The 17,359-nt window shown below is 50.4% G+C and overlaps 1 protein-coding gene across 2 annotated transcripts in view; it reads right to left on the bottom strand.

The window, feature by feature from the left end:
- The window catches only part of thoc2 (THO complex 2), a gene marked incomplete at its 5' end in the record, with an annotated part of 30,921 nt that overhangs the window by 2,118 nt on the left and 11,444 nt on the right, over positions 1-17,359 (bottom strand). For both annotated transcript variants that reach the window (XM_084449580.1, XM_084449581.1), the window contains 20 exons: positions 208-274; positions 407-538; positions 4,111-4,146; positions 5,721-5,779; positions 5,989-6,380; positions 6,683-6,791; positions 7,005-7,177; positions 7,799-7,983; positions 8,253-8,384; positions 8,527-8,655; positions 8,810-8,967; positions 9,770-9,911; positions 10,199-10,474; positions 11,061-11,225; positions 11,652-11,831; positions 11,979-12,096; positions 14,194-14,290; positions 14,409-14,489; positions 14,603-14,696; positions 15,465-15,549. In XM_084449580.1, coding sequence (XP_084305706.1) covers positions 208-274; positions 407-538; positions 4,111-4,146; positions 5,721-5,779; positions 5,989-6,380; positions 6,683-6,791; positions 7,005-7,177; positions 7,799-7,983; positions 8,253-8,384; positions 8,527-8,655; positions 8,810-8,967; positions 9,770-9,911; positions 10,199-10,474; positions 11,061-11,225; positions 11,652-11,831; positions 11,979-12,096; positions 14,194-14,290; positions 14,409-14,489; positions 14,603-14,696; positions 15,465-15,549 — 2,810 coding nt within the window. The remainder of the gene's footprint in view (positions 1-207; positions 275-406; positions 539-4,110; positions 4,147-5,720; positions 5,780-5,988; positions 6,381-6,682; positions 6,792-7,004; positions 7,178-7,798; positions 7,984-8,252; positions 8,385-8,526; positions 8,656-8,809; positions 8,968-9,769; positions 9,912-10,198; positions 10,475-11,060; positions 11,226-11,651; positions 11,832-11,978; positions 12,097-14,193; positions 14,291-14,408; positions 14,490-14,602; positions 14,697-15,464; positions 15,550-17,359) is intronic.

Genomic DNA, 17,359 nt, shown 5'->3' with positions numbered 1-17,359 from the left:
ATTGGGCAGTAATAAATGAATGACAAGGCTTATCCCCAAAACCTGACATCTGTCGATTCAGACTATAATTAGATAGACTGACTGGTAGTCTGCTTCTTGTGTTCCAGGATCTGACTGGCATGGTTCCTCTGTGAAAGCCACCTTGGATCCATGTTCACATATCAAACACTATGACTGGTGACAAACAAAAAATAAATCTCAACTTACTGGTTCCATTCTCATCTTTTCTGCGTTTGGATTCCAGGCTCATCTCACGGTCGCTGGTCACATGGTCCTAAGATGAAATATAATGAATGAATCATGATAGGCCAGTCTAGACCATACAACGTGGTGCCTGGAGGATTTGGCAAATGATGGTGCCCCAGTGTCCAGTTCCCTTAATAAGCTGAGGTCTCTGAACACTCACTCTCTTGCGCTCCTTCTTGTCCTTGTCTTCCTTCTTCTCTTTGGAACGGCCCAGTGTGTTCTCTGCGTCTTTCTTGTCCGTCTCCCTCTCTCTGCTGTTGGACCGCGCAACTGAATTGTAGTTGACATGGTGCTGTAAGAAAGAGCATAACGTACACAAACACACAGAGGCAGATTAGGTGAACTACTGCATATCAGGAGCCAGACTCTAAATGGAATTTCCTCACAGTATATACTGCCTCTGCTGTGTATCCACTCATCCACTCAGGGCCGATAGGCTCTGTGCACCAGCTCCACTACTTCCTGAAAGTCACTTGGCATCTTTATTTCCTGTCCTATATGATTGGATTAAGTGATTAATCAGGTGTGCGCTGGGTCTGCCGCACACCTGATTAATTAATTAATCCAATCATATAGAACTGGAAATAAAGATGCCAAGTGACTTTCAGGAAGTAGTGGAGCTGGTGCACAGAGCCTATTCTAGAATTCAAAGACATCAGGGGAGTTTGTGTTTTGCAAAACTTTACTGTAATTGAATTAATAAACGAAATAGGCTACTAGCCATAAATAGCTAGTTTTGTTTAAAGCCAGCTATTTATGGCTAGTAGGTAACCCCCCCCGACGGGATATGTGCCCATGTTTCTTTCTATGCTTAGCATATGCTCCACATTAATATTAAAGGAACATGCCAACTTTTGGGGAAATTAGCTTATTTGGTATCTTCCCCAGAGTCAGTCAAGAAGATACTCTGTGCATGCAGTAGTCAGCATTGAGACCCGCGCCGTTAGCTTAGCCGCAATCACTGGAAGTGGCTTGACACCAATTAGCCTCGCTACCTCCAAAGTAACAAAATACACTTTCCAACAACTCCAAAACTTTCTTATTTACATATTTACCGCATGTAGAATTTAACATTGTAATTTTCGTAGCAGATAGATACTACTACGAACCAATGATTCTCGAGTCTAGTGGCCCATAGGGCAGGAGCCTATCTCCTGAGTCCATAGCGTGAGGTAGCTTGATGTACAAGTACGATCCCTGGACATGACGCTATTATGTCGCAGGGACTTACCCCCAATCCAACATCTGATGCTCAGTGCCAAGCAGGGAGGCATTCCGTATCATTTTTTATAGTCTAGATATGACTCGGCTGAGGATCGAACCCCCAACCTCAGGGCAGACACTAACCATAAGGCCACTGAGCTGGTACTACATACAGTACTTGGAACTATTTTCTTCTTCCCGAACCACCGCTGCCTGGGCACAGTGATTGCAGGTAGCATCTCAAAAGCCCCGTTGTAACTTCCGTCAACAAGACAGTATAAGCAAGAAGAAAAGAGCTCCAAGTATGTTTCTGCTTCGAAAATGATCCGTCTCATTTAACATACCACATGTTATAAATACAGTCACAACATGTAAATAAGAACGTTTTGGAGTAGTTGGAAAGTGTATTTCGTCACTTTTGAGGGAGCTAGGCTAGGCTAACTGGTGTCAAGCCACTTCCAGTGATTGCGGCTAAGCTGGACTAACGGTGCGGATCTCAATACTGACTACTGCACGCACAGAAAAGAAAGGAGTATGAATTTTCTTGTCTGACTCTGGGGAAGATGGCAAATAAGCCAATTTCCCCAAAAGTGTGTTCCAGTGCAGGCTAGCTAGACCAGTGGCTCTCAAACTGTATGCCGTTACACACTGGTGTGCCTTGGGAGCTGGCCAGGTGTGCCTTGGAATTAGTCTTATTTTTTATGATTTACATGATAGCTATAATCATATGTAAAGGTGTACCTTGGAAATACTTGTTTTCATAAATGGCATGCCTTGTGACAAAAGCGTTTGAGAACCACTGAATTTGACTCATCTTCTTCACCTGAGCTTGTAGATGAGGCAGTAGCACTCTCACATCCTCCTCCTGACTCATCTGCTGCTATAGCAGCAGGAGAGAACTCTTCCTCCACCTCCTCTAGCCTGGCCTCTACAGCCGCAGGAGAGAACTCTTCCTCCACCTCCTCTAGCCTCTTATATCCATCATACCGTGAATTAGCTAGATAGCCGCCACCAGATGCCAACAATGACAAGCCCTGTGACTGGTGCGCTATCTTTTTCTCTCACTGAGTCTCTTGCTCCCACAAAATGTGTGCCGCACGCATGCCAAGTAGTTCTGCTGCTTGAGTGTGTAATAGAAATTGTAATAGATACATTCAAATGAGTGTATTCTCTGTATCAAGACATTGTGTAAAGCAAGAAGCTGCCCTTTGTTTATTGCCCTGACCCCCTATCTCCAGGCCTTTTAATCAACTTTATGGCAGGAGACCTCCCCAGGGGTCCCCTCCTCCCAACTATCTTTGATCCCTGTCTTTGTTCACTTTTGCTGTGGCCTAGCCTACTCACTATAATTGGCTAGTGAGGTATTTGCATATGCAGGTATGGTCACACCCACACTGTTTATAATACACTGTTCTCAAGATAATCTTTGCTCTTGGTGGATGTTCCTTCCTCTCTGAGCCCGACTTTGCAAACTCGTAACCTATCTGGAATAAAGGTAACCTGCTTGGACTTTCAAAGATGAACCTTGGCATTCTCGACTACTCTTTTCTTAATTATTAGGATAGATCTATAACAAGTGACACACAGAGGACCCAAAACGTAGGCTACTTGCGTTTTTGATCAATGATATCAGGGCTCTAATGCATGATGGGAACGACAGGTCTTTTTTCTTTTGAGATCCAGGGCTCCGGGGATGAGGCCCCGGACACCCGGCCTAATGACGCCACTGCAGTCATCCCTTCAAATGTCACCGACAGCAACAACAAATATTGGGAAACTTCCCTCTGTGCTCCATACCAGAATCATCTGACAAAACTAGAAACGGACTTTGACAGTTCCTCGAGCTAAATCTAGCCATAGAGGTTGAATATTTAATAACTGCACACAAACACAAAAATATGGAATGACTACTGAGAAACAGAGCTAAATCGACATACTGTCAGCAGGGCTGAGTAGCCTGTATTGTCTAGGCCAATAAGCTTGAGCAACCTGGTAAACCAAGTATAGATTATTCACCTGACAACTACAGCTGGTCTGCTCATTCTGCAGGGAGAGAGAGGGAGCAGCTAGACAAAGGAATAACTCAAGCATGTCTACAGTTTGGACATTAAGTGGGAATTGAGTTGACAGAAGTGTTATTTTTTTGGGCATCAGAGACATTGTTTTACTTTCAACAGATACGAGAAATCAATCTGACAGAGGTGTGTGCGCGTCTGTTTGAGACAGAGAAAAGGTCCATCTTTAGTGTGCATTAACCCTCCCCTTCTCGCTAATGAGAGTCTGTTCATGCGTCAGGAATGCCCTTAGAAAGTGATGACAGAGAGATGAAGAGACGCCGCCTGCTTGAAATTCTGCCCTTTTGCCTCTTGCTCCCCCAGTGGCACAATCAGCAATTTTTCACTCAAACGTGTGCTGTCATGAACAAGCATTCTAATCTTTCCTAAGGCGCTACTGGGCTGAGCAGAAAACTGGAGTGTCCAGACTGGCATAAAGGCAACTTGAACCTGAGGTGATCTCACAATAAACTAATGACTAGTGCATTTCTATCCAGTTGAGACATTCTTATTCGGCGATAAAACATTCTTAAGGTTGTAGATAACAAACAATGCACAATCAATGCAACTGTGATTACGGGTGGGTGTGAGAGGAGTCAGTCCAAACCTTGGATGCAGAGTCCTTGAGTTCGTTGCTATTGTCCTGTAGGAATGAATGGAGACGACAGATGAACTGAGGGGGTTGTCAGACAGCAGGAGAGTCGGAGGAGGGAGGGAGGAGGGTCTGGGGCCGGGCAGGTCGACGGGACACTTCCCCCTCCGTAACCACTGACCTTCAGGGACTGAGGCTTTGACAAGGTTATTAGAGGAGAGTTCACAGGACCAACATCTGGGATGTAATATAAAGCTTTAAATATAAAGACCCTGAGGAGTGAGATGGAATAGTTTCTTAATTATATATATACTGGAATTAACTACAGCATTTCTATAAGCTTTTCACTAGGCCTTAGGTACTGCTGGTAATTTACTTTGTGTATAGTGCAAGTGCTGTTATTAAATATATAACTTAACAACTAAAGTGTATGAGTGTGTGCGCTCTGGTCCTACAGACTGCTTTCCTACATTCATGGTTCTGGCGTTGTCACTTACAGTTCAGAATGGATAAGGGACACAGGGAGCCTATTTCTCTGGTGGTAGATTTAACATAAAGGCCTAATCACAAGCTTCCAGTGGTTTAGGCAACGCTCCAGCCGATCCAGAAGGCATCGCCCACACCTTCTTGCGCGCTCTCTCCCTCTCTCTCTCTCTCTCTCTGTTGCGGTAGACTTGCTTTATTTTCCTCCTGTTTTTTTGGCTGGTGCAAAGCGGAGGCGTTTTCTCTCTCTCTCTGCGTGGGCCTGGGTTGCCGTTGCGTGTCGTTGAGGGGGGTGGGGTGGGGGGGTGATGGGAGCTGGTGGTTGTTGGGGGCATGGGGCGGTTGGGGTGGGGGCGTGGGGCAACAGGAACGGCCGTGCACACGTCTTAGAGTTGGAGCGTAGGTAGACTGAGGCTGCATGCGGGCCATGGAGCAGATGGAGCTAAAAGGGGGAGGAGAGAGATGACGAGCCAGCGGGCGGCAGCCGCCGCACGGCCCCTCCTACGGCGGACGCCCTTTCTGAACTCGCCGGGCCGCTCCGGAGTCATCCGCCCCCCTCAGGCACCCGAGGACGAGGGAGAACACATCACGCCGCTTCAACCGAGAAATCTTCTCAGCCCCCCCAGCAAAGGGGAGAAAAAATATCTTCATCTTGTGATGCTATTTTTGACTGAAAAATACAGAGACTTTCGAGAAACCAAAATCCAGATTTCTTCTTCTCGTCTTGCCGGCAAAAAAAGGGGAAAAGCCCCCGACTTTGGAAGCCATTTTACTGGAGGAAAATATTGCTCTCAAAAAAAATTGTTTGGAATATAGAAAGGCATCAAAAAACTCTGGTTTCTTCTCAAGGCACTTGTACTGCTTTCCTTCACATGAAAATAAACAAATACTTCAATAATCAAGTAATGGATATACATTATTCCCTTGGCTAAGTCCATGAAGGTTTTTTTTATTCAGGAAAAGTCCATGGAATTCTTTCCAGCTCCCATGGTTTTGGATGGGGACTCCAGACGCCTCTCCCCTGTGTGTATGCGAGCTCTCCCCACGGTGATCTTGAGGGCCGGTGGAACATGGAAATAGTTGGGAACGCTCCAGTGGAAAGGGAAGAAAGACGGGCACAGCCTTCCTCAGGCCATACTAACCTTAACAGAGGAGGAGTGGGATGGCGAAGAGTGGGTGTCGATCTTTCGTCTTTTGTGATCTGGAAGAGAGCGGGAAACATCCCAGATGAGCGTTTTTGAGCATTGCCTAAACTAACACGGCTTTAGTCACATTTGCCTAAACTAACATTGCTTTAGTCACTTTTGCCTAAACTAACACGGCTTTAGTCACTTTTGCCTAAACTAACACGGCTTTAGTCACTTTTGCCTAAACTAACACGGCTTTCTCACAGAAGCCAGGCTCGCTTACCCCTCTCAGATTCTGCAGACTCGCATCGGGGCACCGGAGACTTGAGTGCTCCCATCGCTGCGCTCCTGTCTCCCTTCTCCTTGCTCTTGGGCTCCTTGGCGGTGGCGTCGCGCTCCCTGGACGGCTCCTTGGGCTCCCCGTTGCCGGCCTTGGCCTTGTCTTCCTTGCTGCCGCTCTTCTCCTCCGCCTTCAGCTTGTCCCTGTCGGCCTTGGGCGTCTTCTCCTTACCCTCGCGCGGCGCCCGCTCCTCCTTCCCCGCCCTCTCCTCCCTCTGCTTCTCCCTGCGGCTGTCGCCCTTCGTCTCTGGAGTGCTGCCCGGCGTCTTCTCCTTCTTCTCTTTCTTCTCCTTCCCGCTCTTCTCTTTGTCCTCCCTCTCTTTGATGGCTTTGGTGCTGCAAGGAACACAGAGGTGATGAAATCTTTTAAAATCCTACAGCCGAGGAGACGAACAAAAACCCAAACTACCGCAAAACTGATGTAATTGAACGGGAGGAACCTCGGGAGGGACCAACCTTGGGATGAACCAAACTTTTAAATCCTGGGATAATATTCTTTTAAACCATCAAACCATCACCTCGGGTGATTTATCCAGGAGCTTAAAGTGCTGCCGCTGGCTTTAAGAGTAGAACAGTGATCAAACGCTCTTTATATAGCGCTTCCAGCGCCAGTGTTTGGTGCTAGAAAGCCTGCCTACCTGTTAGGAGCACCGTTCCCATTGCTGGTGGTCACTTTGGCCGCTGTACTGTTGGCTTTGTTCGCTGGCTTCGCTGTCCCCTGAGATTTGGTGTCCCCCTTGGATCGGTCTGTCAGAACATGAAACGGCAACGGTGTGACCATGGCGGACGTCGCAACAAAACAGCAGCCGCGCCGCCTTTAACTGACTGAATCTGTATCATTTGTCAGCTGTGTACCAGAAATGCCAACACAGGAGATTATTAGAGAGATGCATGATGCTGTCAAGCCATCCCGGGACTGCACTATAACGACCACTTCTACCTGACGGACGCCAAACTCACCGGCATCCTCGGTCGCGCCCTCCTCCGTCTTGCTGGCGTTGGCGGCCGGTTTGCCAGTGCTGCCGGGCCCGTTCTGCTGGCTGGCAGGGGTGGCGCTGCGCACGGTCTCCTTGTGATGGAACTCATTCTCAGGGACCATGTGCGCCCTCCTGCCTTTCAACTGGCCTGAGTAGCTGGAAGACGCATGCACGGTTTACACACAGCATTGGCAGGACCCTCAGAGAGCTGTTATACCCAGACAGACGCTTGATTATTCAGACACGGACACACACACCCACACACAAAAGCACAGACACCACATGCAAACACACACAGACAGACTGACAGGACACACACACACACAGGATCAGCGTCCATCTCTATGTGAGGACTTGACAGACAGAGGATTAGGTGTGCCTGTTTGGCTGTTGATAGTGTTTAACAACACCAGGTGGCTACTTTCCAGACCGAATCAAGCCAGAAAGCAATGAATTCTAAGTCCTCGTTACGCCACCACCTCCATAATCCTCTCTACATCTGACTCAAGAACTACATGATCCCTTAGCTGTCCTCGTCCTCGCCACTCTTCATATCACCTTAAACAACATTAGGCATATAAAACATCGGACAGTGCACGCTAGCACTCAAGAACCTTCACCATCACTCTTGTAGCAGAGGAACAAACAAACCCCTTACAAGCTAACAGCTAAATCCTTTGACGGCGACTCGCTACATTTACTTCACTAATGCATGTAAACACTTCTTGTGCTCTGTAGAGCTGCACTGCACACAAGGGCTGGTGAACTCTGCGTTACCCCATGGCCAAGGCATAGAGGTCTGGCCTCTTCTCCTTCTCCTCCTGGCAGATCTTGAGGACGCGCGTCTCCAGCGCCTGGCCCAGGTTCAGCACCTTGGGGTAGCAGGGCAGGATCTTGGTCAGCACGATGAGAATGTTCCGGATGTGGGTGTACTCGCCCGTCTCCAGGCAGTGGACAGAGGCCTGGGGGGCAGAAGGACAAGGTTTTATATTACCGCCGGGACGGCTACTCCGCTGTCAGTGCTGCTGGACACGCGACACAAGAGACACTTCCACCCCGCGCTCATGAAAGACACAGGAGAAGCTTAAGTCGACAGCCGTTCCCGAGTTATGCTGCCGTCACGCTTGAGACTAGACTACTGAATAATACTGAACACCGCGACATTAACAAACAGAGACGGCTTTCTCTAAACAAGCTCCGGTGATAACGCAACGGAGACTCGGAGACTCACCTTGGTCAGCTTGTAGTGCCACTTGTGCACCACGTGTCTGAAGTTCTCGTAGTCCACCTGGTCCGCTTTGTTCCCGCCCTCAAAGCCGGTGGATCTGAAGATGGTCACGAACCCCGGGTAGTTGCCGCACTCCTTGAGAAGGGACGACGAGAGAGACAGACAGATGAAGTTCCCGCCTGCGTCTACCAAGCCCCCGTATAGATCTCTGCGCGCGTGCGGCCGGGGATAAGGTGGCGGCCGGGGGGTGCTGGGGGGGACAGAGGCATGGGCGCACCTTCTCGTAGACGGCACGGTCGCTGTGCCAGCGGGTCACCGTCTCCAGCATGCAGCACAGGAAGCGTCCGTAGCGGCGGGACTCATTCTCCGTACAGCTGGCCACCGTGTAGATGATGTCAGAGAACACCTGTGGGGGGGGGGGGATTATTCAACCGGCCAGTAGGGACAACAACAGTCCTGTGGGGGACAGTAATCTGATGGGAGCAGACGCTGGCGTGCGTGACTGTTGTCGCGCTCTCTCTCTGCGATGCGTGTGTGTGTGGGGGGGGTGTCTGTCATACCCTGTCGTAGCACAGCAGGGTGCAGAAGTTGGCCGTCTTCTGCTGGTGCACCAGCTCCACGAAGCGAGCGCAGTAGACGGCGTCGATGGCGGAGAAGATGCAGCGCGGGAAGAGGCAGAGCTGCAGGAACTTGGTGATGGTCTCGTTCTTGCTGGACTCTGAGGAAGGTTTACATTTACATTAGTCATTTAGCGTACGCTTTCATCCAAAGGATCTTACAATAAATGTACTTGGCGTAGGAAGTCGGTGTACTACTAGTCACCAGAACTCACAAGTGTATCTCCTTTCAAAACAAGTGACTAAGAGTGTAATTTAGTGCTAATGTGCCATGTACCCCCCCCCCCTCCCCACACCAAGGGAGGGATTCATGAAAGCAGTGATGGAGAACAAAGCAAACCGGCATTGTAAACACACTCCCTTTCTTCATCTTCACTGGGCTAAATCATTAGCAGCTTCATTGGTTCTGTGACTGGCACGTCATTTAAAGAAATGAGAGAGGTGAAAGTTGCCATTAGCCTGGATCTGTAAGCCCTCCTGTACACAGAGCTCTGTCCTGGTTCCGCTGAGACAGCTCCAAGTTCCCTGCTCTATTACATGACAGTTGCTGGGTAATTGGGCCGGTCCTGACAAGGTGAAGCAAGAGGGTTCTGGGTACTGGGGTTCTGCCTTCAGGGTCGTGGGTGGGAAGTGAAGGCAGGGAGATGTTCTGTTGTCCTGCAGGAGGCAATGTGTGTTTATGTGTGCGTGTGTGTGTGCGTTTTCTGTGTTGTGTTTATGTGTTTGTTTATGTATGCATGTATATATATGTGTGTGTGTGTGTGTGTGTGTGTTTATGTGTTGTGTTTATGTATGCATTTATACATGTGTGTGTGTGTTTATGTGTTGTGTTTATCTGTTTGTGTGTGTGTTTATGTATGCATGTATATATGTGTGTGTGTGTGTGCATGTGTGCATACTTACTGGCCAGCAGCCAGTTGTCCTTCTCCAGTTTGAGGCGGTGCAGGACCCTCTGGACATGCTCAAGCTGCTTCTTCTCCTCCTCCTGCAGCTTGTCCTGCAGGGCCTTGCAGCGCTCCGTCTCCTTCTTCTTCTTGTTCAGGGGCTGAGACAGCCAAGGACAAACAGTCCGTTCAGCCCGCACCCCCTCACACACGCAGACATAGCTAATAACATCTCACAGCACAAGTACAATACAATTACAGTGTGATTACCATAGCCCTCAAAGTAAAGTGATTACAGGGGCACACTGCAGTATGCCGAGGGTGTTTAACGAGCTCCTAACGAGGGATATATTAACCGTTATCTCTGGGAAGCTCTGGCACTGCGCTGGTGTCAGGGCAGAGCGCGAAGCACGCCCCGGACGGCGAAGAGCCACGCGACGCCACTCACCATGTCGGTGTTTTCCTCGATGGCCTTCATCTGGGCCTTGAGCTTGTTGACCTCGCGGTCGTAGGCGTTCTGCGGCACGGCCAGGTCGTACATGGTCAGGGACCAGAAGGTGGCGTAGAACTGGGGGCGGATGTCGTCCCACACCCGGGAGGGGTGCAGGGACACCACCGCCTCGTGCACCGACGCCATCACCAGGTCGCAAGCCGCCACGTACTTGTGGACCTTCTGCTGCTGCCGGTTGCCCTTCTCCAACTTCTTCAGCTCGTCGTACTTGGACTGCGAAGGGCGGGGCGGTCAATTCAAATCTGCCCTGCCAGGGCTCCAGGTCCCTCTCTACACATTTATACAGATTGTATGTATGCATAATGTATGTACTGTAGATAGATTTTTGTACTCTTCTATGTATATTCTTCACTCTGATCTATTCTGTACATTCTCGCTGCTGTAACAACCCCCCCCCGTCTTATCTTTATCTTTTCTCACTGAATGTTTTCGTTCAGTTACAGACAGATTCTTCTCTGGAGCCTGCGTCAGTCCTACCCCCCTGCTTGCTTGCTTGTATAAATCACACCGGGGTGAACATGTTTCTAAGGGCCTGAGTCTATCTTTCCTCGATGAAATGTGTGTGAAATGCGACTGATGAGATGGCGTGGCGATGCCGCCTGAAGCGGTTTTGGGCGGTGGTTTGGGGGGCACATGGGACATTTCACACCATGGCGCTGGTGACAGTAAATCTAGTTACACACTGGGTGGGGGGAGGGGACAGGGAAGGAGACAGGCTGTTGTGTCTCAGGGACCACAGCCACGATTCTCTCAGAAAAACACCCTGTTCGAATAAAATGGCTGCTTGTGCTCTACTCACCAGGATCTGATGGGCGTACATGGGTCTAGACAGGAAGAAGGCGGCGTCGTGGGGCGTGTGGAACTGGTTGCAGAGGATGTCGATGGAGGGCACGCGCTTGATGTAGTCCTCCGTGCTCAGGTTGGAGGCCAGGAAACCGCCGAACTGCACCAGCGTGTCGTGACACTGTCCGCACAGGAGGAGCAGGGGGAGAATGAGAGCGTTCTCCCAAACCGGGGCGAGCCACGGACCCGTCTGTGCGTTATTAATCCCACGGCTCCTCATTTGTTTAAGAGCAAAACCTGGCTTTTATTAAAGCCATCTATCAACTTGCCCTTATACTGCACACAGGCGCAATTTGTGACTATAGCAGAGCTCATGGCGTTTAAGGTGGCCCCTGGGAATTATGGCAGGCATAATTGCCAGTTATGTTATATTGAAAAAATTGCAAGAAAAAAAGAGGAAGTAATGATGCAATTAGAGAACACATACAACCAGTAGCTCCCTGCTAGTTATTATCTCAATAACCACAAAGACGACGATGGACTGGAAGCATCATCGATAGACACGGGGGAGAGGAGTGCAAATGAGGGCGGTGAGGAGGGCTCGTACCTGATCATAGAGCTTGCCAACTAGTTTAAGGTGTTTCTCTCCCCCCTCCAGGAAGACCACCCCGTTGCGTTGCTGGGCCATCAGCAGACACAGGGGCAGGGCCAGCTCGTGATCCAGCAAGGCGTCCTTCAGACGCTGGGACGACTTCTTGGTGTTCCGGATCTGGCCGAAGTAGCCGCCCTGTGGACGCAAAGAGACACGGCAGTGGTGACGCGATGGCACCGCGCGGTCCGGCTAGAAACTGATCCCGCCTGCTGTGACGGGTTCATGTCTCTACTTAGCGCCCAGCTGGGATCAGGCGTTAAGGAGGCGCGCTGACCCCTGTACCTCGGCTTTGAGCTGCTCCCCTCCGGTCATGGCCTCCAGCTGCTCCGAGGTCATCTCGTCCGTGATCTCGATGCCGGCCATCTTCTGCACCACCTCTTTCAGGATGAGCAGGTCGAAACTGCAGCGGGAGGGAGGGGGAGAGGGCGTACTTAGCTCATCGTCTGCATGTGTAAAACAAATGAGGACAGTCCCGGGAGCAGCTGAGGACAGCGGGATCCGGCAGCTCCGACATGACAGAATGTTGTCGCACGCTGTTCCGTGGCGCCGTGGCAGCGAGCCACCTTCATTTACTCCCCAGCGGCGGCGGCCCAGGAGAGCTCCCGGTCTTGGGGGAGAGGAGCGAGCGGCCGGGCCGCCCGATGTTGATTCACTACCTGCTGACTCAAGCCATTACAGAGAGACCAGCACAGTGATAATTACCTCCCTCTCTCTCTACGGCGGCACAAACACCCCCACACACAGTCAGCAGGCTCCTCATCAACACTTCATTACTCAGCGTAGCTCTGCCCCAGGGCCCTGCCTCAGGATACGACAAAAACACACCAAGTCCTCTCTCTCAGTCTCTCCCGCTCTCTCTGTCTCTCTCTCTGTCGGTCTCTCCTTTCAGTCCTGGCCTTCAGACGAGACATATTCCTTCAGGAGAGACATATTGTCTGCGCTCACTCTGATTCATGACAGAGCAGAGCGATTTCTGGGATCAGCAGGGTTTTTTTCTCTCCCATTCAGCGTTTCCGCTGGTAAGGTTTTGCCGCGGCGCACCGCAAAGGCAAGATCCTTGCTGCCACACCAAACATTTGATACAAAAAACAATAATACAAATTAGGCTATGTATAAATAAAACTTTCTAAATATTTCTGCCTAAATGCGCTTTCAAAACCACTGTTGCGCCCACATTAGGACTATTTATTTTCAATAAAGAGCCTATAGGCCGCGCGCTCTGTGCCGCTCCATGCTGCTCCTTTCTGAGGTGATCGGAAGACTCGGCGCATGAAGGGATTTTTTCTTCAGTGAGCGGCATGAGGTTACAACGAAAGATAGGTAGGCTATTGACGCTCAAATATTACCATAGTGTTAACCAGTGTTTGAATTGGGCCAAACACTGGTGCTGGCACCTAGGCCTACTCCTCAAAATGCCTAGCCTACTGTCTAAAATGCATTTATGTTAGTAATCTAAGTGCCGTTATAGCTACAGTAAGACGTACCAACACCTCCTGCCCATCTCAAGCACGTTGGCAAAGCCTTTGGTTTTATAATTCCCTGATGACAACTAGCGGATCCTATAACCTAATATATCAATACAATTTTCCAGATGGGCATACGACGATTTTTGAAGAGGAAGAGAGGAGAATGATGAGACCAGTCAGATAGGCTAGGTTATTGCCGGCTAGCCATGATTCACACGGGGGATTAAGGAACAAGGCAAGCTACCTGTAGTAGGCTAACAGTTTTGCCCGCTTCCCAGGGACCAGTAAACTCTGTTCGGGCAAGAGGAATGCCTCATGCAGTTGTCTAAAAAATGAATATGATAAATTGGCCTTGTGTTGCTAACGTTAGGTAACGTTATCTGAAAGTACAGTTTGAGTCGAAGCGGAGCCTGCTCCATTTGAGCTACGCGCTGCTGTCTGTCCGTCAGTCAGCCCTTCAAGCGAGCGTTGTCAAGGAGACATACACCACAAGCGCGAGTAGGTTCTGCAACCTTCGTGCGAGTCAGTCAGGTGCAGCGCTGACTGATGGATTGTGCGACGGTCTTTTTGGCTGGCTGAACTAACACTAGCTTGCGTTAATGTTCCTCCAGCCACCTAAAAAATGCCAATCAAAATAACAGAAAACAGCTGCTGTTTTAATGGTAACCTACAATACATCTGATTAAAATATGTCTATAAACCATATGATTTATTAAGTGCCTGTGTGGTTACTGTTTTATCCCGTCCAGTTACATGTAATTAATTACATTTTAAGCTCTAGGACTTTACCAGCCTTACGAGATAAGTTAGGCCATCTTTATAGGCCTACTTATAGGAAGGGGACAGGAGAGAGGAACAAGGGAGGTCTCCGATCCCCCGCTTTGGTTTCGAAATCGGACTCTTTTTTTCCCACACACCACCACACCAAGAGATCAGTTCCACAGGAAACACTGCTCCCATTGGTTCGCTCGATCGAATCACACCCTGCTCGTCGAGCCAATTAGGGGCCTGTCTGGTGAGGTACCACTTACCTCTTTCCTGCTTTCAGCTGATTGGTCACATACTGCAGGAGCCCGGCTAGCTCAATGGGGTATTTTCGGAACACGGCTCCACACAGCATGGCGAGGCCTGCGGGGCAGAGGGAGGAGAAGCCACTCGTCAGGCCCAGAGGCTGAATCCGGTACATCAACCAGCCCAGCGTCTGATTGGTCGGCGAGAGCAGGCGGGGAGGCTGAGGGACACTTACTCTGGAGCCAGGAGGAGATGGTGGTGTCGTCGTGTTTCATCTTCTCCTTCTCCGGATTGGCCAGCGCCTCGATGATGCAATCTATGAACGCTCGAGTTAAAAGTGGAACAACGGCAGCGGCATTCCTAAAACATTTTCACATACGCGTTTCTGGTCTGTCTGGCGGTGTGCCGTGCCACATAAGGGAAGGATACAAGCCATCACGTCGTAGTTGAGCGAGGTGAGGTATTTCAGGGAGTCCACCACCGGACCAATGAGGTTATCATACCACTGGATCTGGGACAGGATCTGCGGGGTTTGGGGGACAACGCAGGGTCAGTACCACAGTCCTGCACCCCTCTGACAACTGACCGCGGTTCTTTTTGTGCGCCAGGCTCCGGTAAGGCCTAGTGAATGAGATACGGAGCGGCCCGTTGCCCTGACCTTGATACTATTACTAGAGACTGGTGTAGAACGGGGATGGGTGATGGCGCAGGAAGGGGGCGTCTCCCCTGTCGATGGAGGCCCTGCAGGCAGAGAGGCGCACAGCCCCCCTCCCCCCCCCCCCCCCCGACCCCCACCCCCCGGACTCAATGAACTCCTTACACTGTCATCCGCAGCCAGGCCCTTTCTCATTCTATTAAGGCCGAGGCACCACAAAAACACCCCCGCTCCTCCACTCCTCTCCGTTCTGCATTAGTCATATCTGAGATGAGAGAGATTTAAGGGTGGAGGGGAGAGGGGAGATGGGGGGGGGGGGGCTTCTGTGAGGGTGGGGGAAAGCTCTACTCCCAGACAGCCTGACAGAGGATAAAGCGATGCAGTAAAATGCATTTGCATTCAGCCCTGTACGCGGTAGCCTATCCTTATGACAGAGGCGCCTTAAAACCGGTCCTGCCGCGGCGCGCGGGCCTTAATCACTGTCAGGTCTAAAGTGAGACGGGACATTAACTATTCGGAAGATGCCAAAGAGATACAGTATGGTTCACAACAAAGTGTCGGTATTACGGCGTTCCTCTCATTCCTACAGTAGTGGGGGATGGGGGGATGGGGGGGTGAGACGGCTCTGATACGTACGTAATCAAACAGGATGGTGGGGTTGCTATGGCTCAGCTTGCCTATTTGTCTGCCGGACGGCTTCACGTTCTCTTTGGTCAAGCGCCTGGGAAAGGGGGAGAAAAAACACACACACAAAGAAGTGTTTAATAAATTGCAGAAAGCAGACCAAGGCTGTGGCTTTATGGTTTGATTGAAAAGAGATTAGGCAGAAAATCCGCTGCCAAACACACACACACACACATGCACGCATGCACACACAGGAGGCAAAGCACGCTTGGGTGTGTATGTGTATTGCGTATGGACTGAGTATATTTCCTGGTCCCAGATGTGAACCCTGCAGCTCACACAGTCTCACCATGGAGAGAGACAAATGATGATGATGTCAGGAGTCTGTCTGGGAGACGGCCCAGACAGCAGAGGGTGGCGGGAGCGGCCTGGGTTACCGCAGGGCTAATGGGTTTGCTCAAACCTCCCCACAGTACGACGGCTCTCTGTGCGGGGGGGATGAACTTAAAATGAAGGTGGAAACCCGGCATCAGGGACCCATACCTTGGCGCGCCGCCCTCGCCAGCCACACCGCGCTGTAATTGCGCAGAGCCCCGGGGATGAACCTCGCCAGGCTGCGCTCCTACCGTAATTCAACCGGGTGACGTCCGACATGAATCTGACTGACAAAAATGGAAGTGAGGACGCCGGGCGCCAGGGTCAGGTGTGGCTGTAACGGGAGCTAAGCTGGAGTGCTGGCTAGCTGAGAGGTCCCACATGGGAGTACAGCTGGGGCGGGGTAGTCTGTGCCAGTCAGTCACTCCCCCCCGGCAGAGAGAATAGGGCCCGTTTGTTTCCCGCCAAAGCCTCCATCGCCACCGATTTAGCCATCAGGCCGGGCTCAGGCCCAGCACCGCAACGGAAGCGCAGACGGTTTCCTTTTGCCGTCCGTGCTAACCGATTTGACCGTTCACACACACACACACACACACACACACACACACACACACACACACACACACACACACACACACACACACACACACACACACACACACACACACACACACACACACACACACACACACACACACACACACACACACCTAAATCCAACTAAACTTAGTGCAGATTAGAACTAAACATAGATCCAAAATCACACACACACACTCACACTCACAATCCATGGGGGGGCTCCACCACTCCATCCCTCTGCCAATAGTTCTCATATTAACACTCAAGTCCCTTCCCCCATCCAAACAGTGATGCTTGCTGGTCTGCGCACACACACACATACACCCGCGCACACACACAACCACACACAACTCGGGGCAATTCCTCTTGTCAAGGCGCTCACACGAGCAAACACAAGCAAACACCTTCACAGGAGCGAGGGTTACAAAACGTGGGGGAGAAAAAAAACACCCTGGTTGGTTTTGTGCCTGCATCCAGAATACTGATGACTCGAGGGAGAGGCTGCTCCTCCATACGCAGCTGCCAACTTCCATTAGAATAAAATGGAGGGCTGACCTTTTTTATTTTCTTCCGGGGGCGGGATGAGTGGTGGTTAGGAAACAAACCAGAGCTGGTTTCTCAGAGAGGCTGCTCTGTCATACATTATCATGCCGCCTCGGGGTGTGTGCGTGTAGCGCATCACTGGGATTACCCCACTGACCAGGGGGAGGGAGCAGGGAGACATGGGGGCCTCGGGCACAAACATGGCATAAATGTGCACTTCTGTTAAGTGAAAAAAATAGTAGTACTGTATCACACCGCACTGGCGAGAAACATTCAACACAATATGTACAAAGCTATGACATTCCCATGGAATTAAACTGAAATTCATTTCAACTTGATGAGGCAAAGAAAGTAATAAATTATAAAATAAGTCAGCGCTACTACAGCCTATGTAGAGCCTCTGGCACTGA

The sequence above is a fragment of the Borostomias antarcticus genome (genome assembly GCF_949987555.1).
Source record: "Borostomias antarcticus genome assembly, chromosome: 15".
Taxonomy (NCBI): Eukaryota; Metazoa; Chordata; class Actinopteri; order Stomiiformes; family Stomiidae; genus Borostomias; species Borostomias antarcticus.
The sequence above is the reverse complement of the archived record's forward strand: the minus strand, read 5'-3'. Positions and strand labels throughout refer to the sequence as shown.